This window comes from Dreissena polymorpha, chromosome 3 (assembly GCF_020536995.1).
Source record: "Dreissena polymorpha isolate Duluth1 chromosome 3, UMN_Dpol_1.0, whole genome shotgun sequence".
NCBI lineage: Eukaryota > Metazoa > Mollusca > Bivalvia > Myida > Dreissenidae > Dreissena > Dreissena polymorpha.
Genome location: NC_068357.1, coordinates 14,960,498 through 14,973,649, shown reverse-complemented (window position 1 = coordinate 14,973,649; position 13,152 = coordinate 14,960,498). Strand labels below are relative to the sequence as shown.

Sequence of the window (13,152 nt, the reverse complement as noted above, 5' to 3'; positions counted from 1 at the left end):
ATATAGAGTTATGCTCCGGACAAAAATTTACTTTGAAATTACATAAAGGGAGATAATTCAAAAACTAAGGTTGATAGAGTTATGGTTCTTAGTCACTGCACTTCTCCTACTTGCCATCTGTTTACATATCAAGTTTCAAGTAAATCCCTTCAGAAGATTTAGAGATATGCTTTGTACAAAATTTACTATGAAATTAAATAAAGGGAGATAATTCAAAAACTAAGGTAGATAGAGTTATGATTCTTAGTCACTGCACTTCTCCTACTTGCCATCTGTTTATATTCAAAGTTTCAAGTAAATCCCTTCAATAGATTTAGAGTTATGCTCCGGACAAAAATTTACTATGAAATAAAATAAAGGGAAATAATTCAAAAACTAAGGTAGATATAGTTATGGTTCTTAGTCACTGCACTTCTCATACTTGCCATCTGTTTATATTTAAAGTTTCAAGTAAATCCCTTCAGTAGATTTAGAGTTATGCTCCGGACAAAGTTTCGGACGGACAGACAGACGGTCGCACAGACGGACAGACGGAGACTATTACTATATCCCCTCCCCTTTTTCCGCGGGGATAATAAAAATCAAAATGGGGGGTATTGACAAACAAGTTTTCATCTTTAAAAAACTCTAATTATATTCATAGAAATGATAAAAATCAAGGTGGGGGGTATTTGAAAACTAGGATTTATGTTTAAAAAACTTCAATTATGTTTTAAGAAATGATAAAAATCAAGTTGGGGGGTATTTACAAACTAGGATTCATGTTTAAACTAGAAATGGCGCGGCAGAGGCCGACGCGTATCCCCACGCCGAATGTTTGACCTAGGTGTGCCCCAGGGTTGGTAATGGGGCCATGCATAGCTGAGATTGACCGTATTGTCATAAGAGAAGTTCATCATCAATTAGAAGTGAATTGGTGTAGAAATGAAGAAGTTATAGTAAAAGGCAATTTTGGGTGGGTGTGACATATGTGGGCAGGGCGCCCCAGGGTTGGTAATGGGGCCATGCATAGTTGAGATTGACCGTATTGTCATAAGAGAGGTTCAGTATCAATTTGAAGTGAATCGGTGTAGAAATGAAGAAATTATAGTAAAAGGCAATTTTGGGTGGGTGTGGTCTATGTGGGCGGGGCGCCCCAGGGTTGGTAATGGGGCCATGCATAGTTGAGATTGACCCTAATGTCATAAGAGAAGTTCAGTATCAATTTGAAGTGAATCCGTGTAGAAATGAAAAAATTATAGTAAATGGAATTTTTTGGTGGGTGTGGCCTATGTGGGCGGGCGCCCCAGGGTTGGGATTGGGGCCATGCATAGTTGAGATTGACCCTAATGTCATAACAAAAGTTCAGTATCAATTTGAAGTGAATCCGTGTAGAAATGAAAAAATTATAGTAAATGGAAATTTTTGGTGGGTGTGGCCTATGTGGGAGGGGCGCCCCAGGGTTGGGAATGGGGCCATGCATGGTTGAGATTGACCGTATTGTCATAGGTGAGGTCCAGTATCAATTTGAAGTGAATCGGTGTAGAAATAAAGAAGTAAATGTAAAATAACCTAAAAAAATGAGTGATAATTTCTGACGCGGCCCCACCCCAACCCCTATAACTTTTGACCCAGGGGTCAGATCAAAATTCCAAATAGTGCAGGGTCGCACATATGCTCATAGCTACCATGTGTGTAAATTTCAAGGTTCTAGTGCTTTTAGTGTAGGAGGAGATAGTGGCCAGGACGGACGGACAGACGGACGGACAGACGGACGGACGGACGGACGGCGGAGATCACCACAATATCCCCACCTTTTTTTCAAAAAGCGTGGGGATAAAAACTTCAATTTGGTTCAAAGAAATGATAAAAATTAAGGTGGGGGTATTCATACACTAGGATTCATGTTTTAAAAATTCAATTATGGTCTAAGAAATGATAAATGGGAATGGCTTTCATTTTTCTGTGGCCCTCTATTCAACACAAAATTTGCGTCTTGCCAAATATATGTTAACATGTCTAAACATTTTCTTATTGATAAACCTTGTAAGTGAAAGAGTAAAGAACACCAACAAATTAAAAATCAAATCAATCACGAGGTAAAATTTGGCTTAAAAATGCATATAGACATTTTGAGCAGTTATTTTTTAATTAATGCCAAGTAGTCATGATTAACAAGAGCACCGCATAACGGGTGCCACGCTCGGATCACAGTGACCTTGACCTTTGACCTAGTAACCACCCGACCTAGTAACCCAACAAGAAAATTAGAAATGTGTTTGTCAGAAACACAATGCCCCCTACTGCGCCGCATTGAAAATTGAAATAAAATTTCTATTTATCATTTGGCGGGTATAGAAATCATCTCCCTTTAAAGGTTATTACTTCCCTTGAATTTTGTCCATTCCAATGGGGGGGGGGGTCTCACAGTCAATTATGACCATGTCAGACATCACTGACAACCAAGGCCTGTGGTTTAAAAAAGATCATAGCCAGAGTTGATCATGTATCTATGGACATAAATCCACAGGTATGTAATGAACATCAACGGAATGAAAATGATAATTATATCATTTAAAAAAACCTTTGACAAATTAATCATTGGGTTATAAATAATCTAAATAATAAATCTGTACAGTAACTGTGAAAAGAACTTCAATTCTTGGAAAGGAAATATATAATTTGAGATTTATAATTATATAAATTACTTCCCTTGAAAATAATTGTCTCTAACAAATCTCTATTTTAAGTTTTAAGTAGCAAATAATTAAAAGCCACTACCGTGACTGTAGATTCACCACTCAAAATGTGCAGCTCCATGAGAAACACATGCATGCCAAATATATAAAGTGGCTATGTTCAATATTGAATAATTATCTCCCTTTAAAGATTATTACTTACCTCAAATTTGTATTTTTTACCGTAGACCGTAAAGGATGACCTTGACCTTTTACCATAATGTGTTCGTCAGAAACACAATGCCACCAACTGCGCCGCTTTGATTTATTTAACAAAAATATATACGTGGGCAGGTCAGATAACTATATTCATTTAAAGCTTATTACTTCCCTTGACTTTGTTTTTTCGACCCTAGACCTTGAAGGATGATGTTCACCTTGAAATTTTACCACTCAAAATGTGCAGCTCAATGAGATACACATGCATGCAAAATATCAAGTTGCTATCTTCAATATTTAAAAAGTTATGGCCAATGTTAAGGTTTTGGCACGACGCCTACTGCGGACGACGAGCTGGCTATGACAATAGCTCGGGTTTTCTCCGAAAACAGCCGAGCTAAAAACAAGAATATCAGTGAAACTCTTAGATGCTCCCCCAATGATGTGCTTGTTCAATGTATGGGTTACTTGTGTGGAAACAAATTATTATTCAAGAAAAGAAAATATGAAATGTCCACTCTTTTTAATTTCAGTAAAATCATATAATTTGCTTGTTTATAATATTTGACAGAAACATAAAATTCATTAAATGTCATATTATAAACCACAGGGATTAAAAGGTCTGATAAATTATTAGAGAGAAACAACCTGAAAATACACACATTTCCACATATGCTAAAATAGAGATGCTGCATATAAAGTGTCATAAAAATCAGATCATTAGTGAAAAAATCATTGGCCCACAACGACAAGACACCAATACAAAGGCCCATTCTGCAGGGATGCAGCAAATCAAGTTTAATTAAATGCAGATAATACATGTCTTAGATCTTGCGCGGGACTTAAAGTGACATATTATTAATCAAATGGCAATAACTCCCTGAAAAATCACTTGGCCTGACAAAGATTTCCACCCTATAAAGAATCTGCCTATTGAGTGTCATCTGATTCAGATAAAAAGTATTTAAAATCTCATGCAGAAACAAAATGTGTGACAGACAGAAAGATGGAATGATGGAAGAAATGACAACAGATATCAAGTTGGACTGAAATGAGCATCATGGAAATCTGTTTAAAAGCCACACAAGCTCAGTTACATCATATTAAGAATTAAGACGGACAGACAAGCAATGTCTATACATTCCCTCCTTTCAGAGAGCATACAAACAACATTTTACATCTGAGGATGTTAAGAAAAGCAATGCATTATCATGATATAACTTAGACAGATGTAACACTATGATAGTGTGTATAGGTTTTCTACTGTTCTAAAAGCTTGGAACACAAAATATGAATGCAAAATGCACGTATAATAACAACACATGTGCAATTGGCAAATGAGGGAAAATGCAATTAATGAGCCGTGTTTTCGGAAAACAGTCTCCAAAGGCACACACTGGATTTTTGTTAAGAAGAGACTTCCTTTCAATAAAGAGTTCAGTTAAAGTGGAAAGTGTTGTCCCTGATTAGCCACTGCAGACTGCACAGGCTAATCTGGGATGACACTTTACGGACATGCATCAAGCCCATTTTTTTTCCAGAGAACGGCTCAAATAATACAAAATGCAAGTAACTTTATGCAGTCACATAACTTTTGACTCAAGTTGTTGTGGTTTAATCAGTTATACATGTGTACATTAAATCAACCCACAATTTACGTATTTGTTGATATTAATAAATCACTATATAGTTCCTTAAAAAAGATCATATGATTTCAAAAGCATGAAAATGCAATGTGCTGGCATTCTTATTCTGTCACACAATGCATTTAAGATGAAATATTAAAATACATTGAAATATTGTCATACAAATTAAAACATGCACACATTTTCGAAACAGATACATTACACAATAAATGTTTAGCAAAGCATTAAACTCTATAAAAACTATTCAAATGGGAAAGTTAAACTAATTAAACAAACAAAAAATATAAGTGATTAAATAGGGCGATGGTTGATAGGCAGCAGAACTACACATTTTCTTTATAATTTCAAATTTCCTTTATCACAAATATAAAACTTTTTATTGAAAAAGATCCTTATTGTTTGAGAACTTTTGTAGCTATGTTGCAATGATCAATTGTTAAAATTATCTGAATAAGTAAATCTTATGACTTCACTTACAGGACATTAACTGAGTATAGTGCATAGTTGGACTGGCGCAGATTAAAAGCACGTGCATACACTGCAAAATTGTGATATGAGCCTTGTTTTGGGAAATGTTGTCTTCATGCATGTTCATTAAGTGTCATCCTAGATTAACCTGTGCAGTCTGCAAAGGCTAATCAGGGACGACACTGTCCGCTTTTATGGATTTTTTTTTGTTTAAAGGAAATCTCTTCTTACGAAAAATCCAGTCTAGGTGGAAAGTGGCACAGACTAATCTGGGACAACAATTTGCGCAGATGCATTAAGTCCTGTCTTCCCAGAGGGCGACTCAAATGTTATTCAAAACATGCTACTCTACACACAAATACAACATAGCGTGGGCAGCTATTGGAAGTACATGTACCTGTCATGGTAATCTTGCATTTCATTACCATCATATTTTGTGTCTTCTTGTCCAAAATTATTTATAGAATTTCTGTTAGAAAATGAAATACAATATTATGCCATATATATATTTATACATTGTTACACCTTTGTGAAAATCAAATTTCAAGATAGAATGTAATGGTATGTCTACTTCATTTATAAACTGTTTATTTAGTCTTTAACAGTACAAGCAGCAAATACGTGTAGTGTAGGCATATATGTTTAAATATTATGTGTAACAAACCTTTATAGTTTTGAACTTTTTTGAGGCAATGCATTAAAACTGTTGCTTATAAAAAAAGTTGATTCAATTAAATTAATTCACAAGAAAGCCATCACAAAATAATATTAAACAAATAATCATGTACCACAGATCTGTTTCTCTTGGTATGTTTCTAACTGAACTGACTTATAGTAAATTTAAAAGTTTTTTCGATGAATCATGTAAAAACTACACTTTTGCTTTGCTCTCAGAAAACAGAGCTAAATGCATGTGCATAAAGTTCTTTCCTCTTTTATGGTATTTTCCATTTGAAAGAGGGTTTTTTAAGGCAAAAATCCATTTTAGACTGAAAGTGTTGTCCATGATTGGCCTGGCAGGCCGAGCTAATATAGGAAAATACTTTACGCACATGCATTCAAGCTATCTTTCCCCTAGTGCGGCTTATCTTTATTTGAACAACAGGAAGGCAAATTGATAGCTGCAACAGAATAGCAGGTAGAAGGCAAAATGGCAGAACAACAAGTGGACTATTGTGATTAACCTGCACCCATCTTATCTGATGTTGCACATACTTACTTAAGCTCTGGGTAGACGTTCTCCAAATACCATTTAAAGGATTTGCACTGTAGCTTCTTTCGTAATGATAATCTGTCTGATATACTGCAAAATAAAACAAGAGCACCGCATAACAGGTGCCACGCTCGGCTGCGGGTGCAGTTTTAATAAATGAAAGCTTGTCAGATTTTTTTTTTTTTTTTAGAGGTCACAGTGACCTTGACCTTTGACCTAGTGACCCAAAAATGGGTGTGGCATGTAGAACTCATCAAGGTGCAGCTACATGTGAAGTTTCAAAGTTGTAGGTTGAAGCACTTTGATTTAAGAGCCAATGTTCAAAACCTTAACAAAATGTAAAGGTTTTAGCACGACGCGGACGGCGGACGGCAGATGACGAGCTGGCTATGACAATACCTCGGGTTTTCTCCGAAAACAGCCGAGCTAACAAGAGAAATCATGTAAGTTGAACTCTGTCAGATGTGTTGCTTTACTTTACACAACTTATATATGCAAATAGCCATTATAACCCCAACATTTAATGTAAAATACTAAACTCTGTCATACTTTTAAGAGTAGTGAATTTCTTACAAAATTAATTCAGGGAATAAAATTCAACATGTCAACAGGTTGTAACTTAATTTCCAAAATCAGCAGATTGCTGGTCCAAATGAACCACTGTTGATACTGAATATGTTAAGGTTTTATAACTCTTCAAAATTAACAGACTGATAATAAAATAAAATGTTCCGGTTCTACTAACTCTTCAAGATAAACAAACTAATAATCAAAGAATATGTTCAGGTTTAGGTTTTATGTTCTCTTTAAAATTAACAGACTTAAAAAAAAATTGTGTACTCACTCTCCAAAGTCTACAGACTTGGCCGATGGAACTGATGCATAATAGAACTCCTTGTATTCATCCATCCAAACCTCCGCAGCTCGACGAGTGTTTCTGTAAAACAATAGGGATTATTTCATTATGGTATGCTCTGCTAAATCTGATGACATACTCATAAAATAAATAAGTATACAACTTTCTATAAATAGTGTCATTTGTACAGAAATAATTAATCAATTTTGCCTAATATTATAACTTAATTTATCTTACCTGTTAATATATAATACAATAATATGGACATGTGATAATACCATTTTTTTTAATGTTTCACCATTTATTGTTCTTTATTTCAGCCTCATACAACCATCCAATCTCAAGTTATTAAGCAAAACTGCTTTTTTAAAATCAATTACAGAAAGATTGACCATAACTTTGTCAAAGCAAACTTAAGTTATTGACCAATAACCAGTTTGATGCCACCTCCAAATTAATACACCTGCATACCCCAAAGCCCAATAAACCCAACACAAACAACCAATATTTTCAACTTCTACAAAGATCTAGTTAAAATTGAATTATGCATGTACATGAATATTCCATACCGGTATCTCATTCGGAGAAAACTTACTGAATAGCCGTAAAGTTCCATCCCAGATAAGCATCTGTAAACTAGGACACTTTCTGCCTACACTGGATTTTTGTTTAAAAGAGACTGTCTTTAAATTAACAAGGGCTGTTTGTAAAACACACATGCCCCCCAAATGGGCTGTCAGTTGTAGTGGCAGACATTGTGTGAATCCGTTTTTTGTCACTGTAACCTTGACCTTTGACCTAGTGACCTTAAAATTAATAGGGGTCATCTGCCAGTCATGATCAATGTACCTATGAAGTTGCATGATCCTAGGACTAAGCGTTCTTAAGTTATCATCCGGAAACCATTTTACTGTTTTGAGTCACTGTGACCTTGAACTTTGACCTAGTGACCTGAAAATCAATAGGGGTCATCTGCCAGTCATGATCGATGTACCTATGAAGTTTCATGATCCTAGGCCTAAGCATTCTTGACAGGGATCATATTTTTTCGGTTTTGTCGGTCCTAGACCGATTGGGGTCATGAAAGACCGATTGAAAATCCCCCAAACAGTCGGTCCTATTCTGTTTGCTGTTAAAATTCCCATGTCATGAAATCAATTACACAGTGTACATGCTAACACACCCTAATGACATTCTTATCTCGATTAGGAGTGATAAACCATTCGCTGCAGTCTCTAAACCGGTCAGGACCGGTTAATTGCACGTAAGACCAAGAATAAAAAACTTGTGAACAGCAGATTAAAGATGCATCCGAAAAGACGCGTCTGAATGCACGCGCTGTAACTAAACAAAACATGCCGATACATTTTCCACCAGCGTAATAATCCGGTAATATAATTATGAATGAAAGTCGCAGATCTGATCGACAGAACAGCCGAAAGTTATTTTTATGGACGGAACTTCACATAAAATAGTACACAAGAAAAATAATATACATTGAATAAATCTTTAGTAAAACTGTGTTAGAATCGAAATAATTCGTGTTCTTTATACTTCGTTGTTGAATAACTCATGACCGGAAAATTAGATGCGTGGTTTCAAATGCTTTGCTCTCGTGATTAAATCCCTACGCATCTTAACTATTGGACGTGGGTTATTTGACAACAATTATTTCTTAATTATTTGGTTTGTTGTTGTCAGTAGCCAAACTACGCACAGACATTTGTTTGGTTCAGTGCATGTTTGTAAGATATTATTGAGTCGACAACAATTTAAAACATCGGTAGTGACTTACACAGATTAATAATATTGACAACGATGAAAGAAGTCTGATAAAACAGCATACGAAACAACAATGAAATACCAAATGATAAAACCAGTTGAGAAAACTCGTTCCGTTTAACAAAAATGCTTAAGGGAATTTTACTTGTACATGTATTATACCACCTTCATGAATGGCAAAATCAATCGTATATATTTTAACGTAATTTGTCATGCTTTCGGATACACATTTTCGGATACTTTTCCCCATTTATATCCGGACCGATTGATGTTGCTGGAAAATATGATCCCTGATTCTTGAGTTATCATCCGGAAACCATTTTACTGTTTGGAGTCAGTGACCTTGACCTGTGACCTAGTGACCTTAAAATCAATAGGGGTCATCTGCCAGTCATGATCAATGTACCAATGAAGTTTCATGATTCTAGGCCTAAGCGTTCTTGGCACAGGCTAATCAGGGACGACACTTTCCACTTAAACTAGATTTTCAGTAAAAAGGGATCTGGGATGACACTTTACGCACATGCATTATGCCCAGTTTTCTCAGAACTTGACTCATATGAAGAGGTCTTACTTTGCAAACACGTTCCCGCTGCCGCCTGGGAAGGTGTAAGGGTGCTGCTTACGGAACACGTGACCAACACGACTACAGGGAATGATCTCCAGTGTACCATGGCACTGCCACACACGGAATGATATCTCTGAAAATAACAATAAATGGTTTCATCTTCATTCACATATAATATGTGAGTGTTTTTTTACAGAAAACTTTTTAAAGTACCTTTAAAATAGTGACTTTTACAGAAACATTATACTTACAAGATCAACATAAAAAGTATGTTAACGAACATTTTAACTCATTAATTATGGTACCAATACAATATAATTCATGACAATGTCATAAAAGAGATCCTGCTTTTACAATCTGCTCAAAATATGCGAAATATTGATACCATATGACATGATTTTAAAGTCTACTGCAAAAATGTTAATGTGTTAAACAAATATAAATATCATTGGTGGAAAATGAAAATAAGTATGAACATATTACCCAGATTTTCTCCTCCCCATACGTCCATTGCCATGTCATACTTCCCCAGCTCCTCAAACCATCTCTTGTCAATAGTGAACAAGCCACCTGCTATCATTGGTGTCCTGAAAATCATGGAAATTCCAACAAATATACAATTGATCTTTGTTCTTGGAAAACTAGACTCAATGCATGTGCGTAATCCACACAGGCTAATCAGGGACGACATTGTTTGCTTTTATCAAATTAATCGTTTAAATAGTTTTTTCTAAACAAAAATCGGCAAAAAGTACCGTAAATACATGAATATAATACTCCCTCATGTGTAATACGCACACCCAAGTTCGATCCAAATTTATCAGTAAAAATTGAAAATCCGAGTATAATACGCACTTAAAAAATCAGTTTCCCAAATTGGCCATGACACTGTCATTAAAAAAAAATAATATGTCAATATATTTTTGTGTTGTGAATATGGCAAAGCAATTTGGCATTATCAACCTGTTTCACAGTAATACCCCGGTACATTGATCGCGATGTGTTATCGGGCCGTTGTCATGAACGTTGCATAATAAATATCTCTGTCTATTGTTTATATTACCGTTGATTGTTTTATTTACGCTGATAAGCGATGGCCCTTCTCAACACCTTTACCAATAACACACGGGCCACCTGCTGACACCCAGGTCAAGCAGTCATAATTGCAAAAGAAAGAAACAGAGACGCTGTTTTTTTATAACATTTAATTCAATTTGAAAATATTCAGAACAATAATAATTATAATGATAAAATATTAAGTATTATTATTATTATATATATATATATATATATATATATAATACCAATGGTTGGTTTATTTAGCATGTATGGTAATATACTATGTAGCCATAACAATTACTGTAGGCACACTTGCCCCCCTTTGATGTAATGGTGTAATTCAAAATGGCTGACACGCAGCGAATAACAAGGATTAAGTTGAAATTTTCACAGGAAAAATTTTGTTCTGCTTTACATTCGTATATAATACGCACCACCTACTTGATAAAAAAATTCGGCAGGAAAAAAAGTATTATATTTGTGTATTAACGGTATCATCACTGACTGCACAGGCTAATCTGGGACAACACTAAATGCATACATTAAGCCCAGTTTCCCCAAAAGAAGGCTCAATTTCATACACATATACGCCGTATCGAGCTTGAACTGGTGAACCAATACAAGTATCTAGGGTTCATCTTAATACATAAGAGGCCTAAGCAAGGGAGCAGATAGAGCATTTAGGAGTGTCATTAAGGTACACAACCATCAAAGACTTGGGCTTAAAACTATTTGAGACATTATAAAGTGCATGTGTTGTAACCGTGATGGACTATAACACTTCGGTGTGGGGTTCAAGGGAAATATAAAGTGTAGACAATGTACAAGTCCAAACAAAATTGACATTTTATTTAAAATTGTGAAAGATAAAAACCATGGAAAAAAATATGAAAACTTATCTAGCAAGTAGATATATTTTAATTTATTGAGCTCAGCTAAAACATGAGAATCACAGAATGTTAAGTCATTTTGAACAACTATATACGCATAGTCTGACTCCTCTTACGGGAATGTGAATGGTAAACCTTAAGAGACTGAAAGTGGCCTCTAAACACGTTTAGTATTGGACATACATTTTTACAATTATTTATTTCATCATATAAAATAAAATGTTTTTCACATTGCATCCTAATATGTTCAAATATTAAATAAAATATGCAGCAATATGAGTCGTTCTCTGAGAAAACTGGGCATAATGCATGTGCGTAAAGGGTCGTCCCAGATAAGCCTGTGCAGTCCACACAGGCTAATCAGGGACGACACTTGCCGCATAAATTGGATTTTTGCTAAGAAGAGACTTCATTTAAACGAAAAATGTCATAAAAGCGGAAAGTGTCATCCCTGATTAGCCTGTGCGGACTGCACAGGCTAATCTGGGACGACACTTTACGCACATGAATTAAGTCCAGTTATCCCAGAAAGAGGCTAATATATATCAAACAACTGTCCAAAGGGCCCTCTCCCAACATTCCAAGTTCAAATCAAACTGATTTTTTTTAACAATTTTTAAAAACATTTAACATGGACTAATTTGGTGTAAATAGAAGGTAGGCCATGGCCTTATTTAATTATATAATTAATGGACTTCATTAAAACAAAATGTGTTTGTCAGAAACACAATGCCCCCCTTATGCGCCGCTTTTTTTTTTTGACCTTTGACCTTGAAGGATGACCTTGACCTTTCACTACTCAAAATGTGCAGCTCCATGAGATACACATGCATGCCAAATATCAAGTTGGTATGTTCAATATTTCAAAAGTTATTGCAAAACTTTACTGTATGGTTAAAGTTTTGGTGACAGAATGACAAAATGACGCAATGACAGACAGAAAGAAAGAAAGAAAGACAGGCCAAAAACAATATACCCCCGATCTATCGATCCGGGGGCATAAAAAACTCTGTATGATCTCCTAATATACGACATTAACAACTATGTACTAGTACCTGATAGGCTCAATAGGGTTGTTGACCCTTTTATTTCTCTCCTCTGCTGTCATGTAGTCCCACTTGAACACCAAATTCCAGTCAAACCCTGTAGTAAATATTGTACATACATATGGACATTGATGGCAAATTTTATTTCCTATCTTTACAAACTTGCTCATAAACTTTTTTGGTCAAGTTTACCTGACAGCCTGGACTGTAAAATGTAATTCAAAACATTTTACATTGGCATGAGTTATAACCTTTGATTAATTTAATGACATCATATGTGTTCTCATTTCTACATTAATTGAGTCTCATTCAAGGAAAAATGGACTTAATGCATGTGTGTAAAGTGCCATCCCAGATTAGATAGCACAGGCCTATATGGAAATACACTTTACGCACATGCATTAAAACAAATTTTACCAGCACCAGGCTACATGTAAATTGACGAGTCCTTTATGTAATGTAAGTGGCTGATACAGATAAGAAGTTCCTACCGCCTTTAAGATCTGCTGAAGCTCCAATGTATTCAAAGGTGTCCATGTTGATTACGTCTATAATGGGGCTCACCACTCGGTGCTTATCCTTTCAACAGAATGAAAGAATCTTTTAATGCTGATAACATTGTGATAACTTATAATATTCAAGAAAACCCATGAAACAAAATGGTTTATGTAGTTTTTATTATTGTATGTAAGTTCTGTATTATGTTACAAGATTTGTTGCTCAATGTTAAAGATTTGCATTTTAGGAG

The 13,152-nt window shown here is 35.3% G+C and overlaps 1 protein-coding gene across 2 annotated transcripts in view; it reads right to left on the bottom strand.

The window, feature by feature from the left end:
• LOC127873063 (polypeptide N-acetylgalactosaminyltransferase 2-like) overlaps positions 1 to 13,152 on the bottom strand; it is a 38,510-nt gene that overhangs the window by 12,495 nt on the left and 12,863 nt on the right. Inside the window, exons 6-12 of one of the 2 annotated variants that reach the window (XM_052416644.1) lie at positions 12,896 to 12,983; positions 12,414 to 12,501; positions 9,893 to 9,996; positions 9,416 to 9,542; positions 7,048 to 7,140; positions 6,210 to 6,293; positions 5,388 to 5,459 (exon numbers count right to left, since the gene is read on the bottom strand). In XM_052416644.1, the coding sequence (XP_052272604.1) occupies positions 5,388 to 5,459; positions 6,210 to 6,293; positions 7,048 to 7,140; positions 9,416 to 9,542; positions 9,893 to 9,996; positions 12,414 to 12,501; positions 12,896 to 12,983 (656 nt within the window). The remainder of the gene's footprint in view (positions 1 to 5,387; positions 5,460 to 6,209; positions 6,294 to 7,047; positions 7,141 to 9,415; positions 9,543 to 9,892; positions 9,997 to 12,413; positions 12,502 to 12,895; positions 12,984 to 13,152) is intronic. The other variant, XM_052416645.1, reaches the window with a different exon arrangement.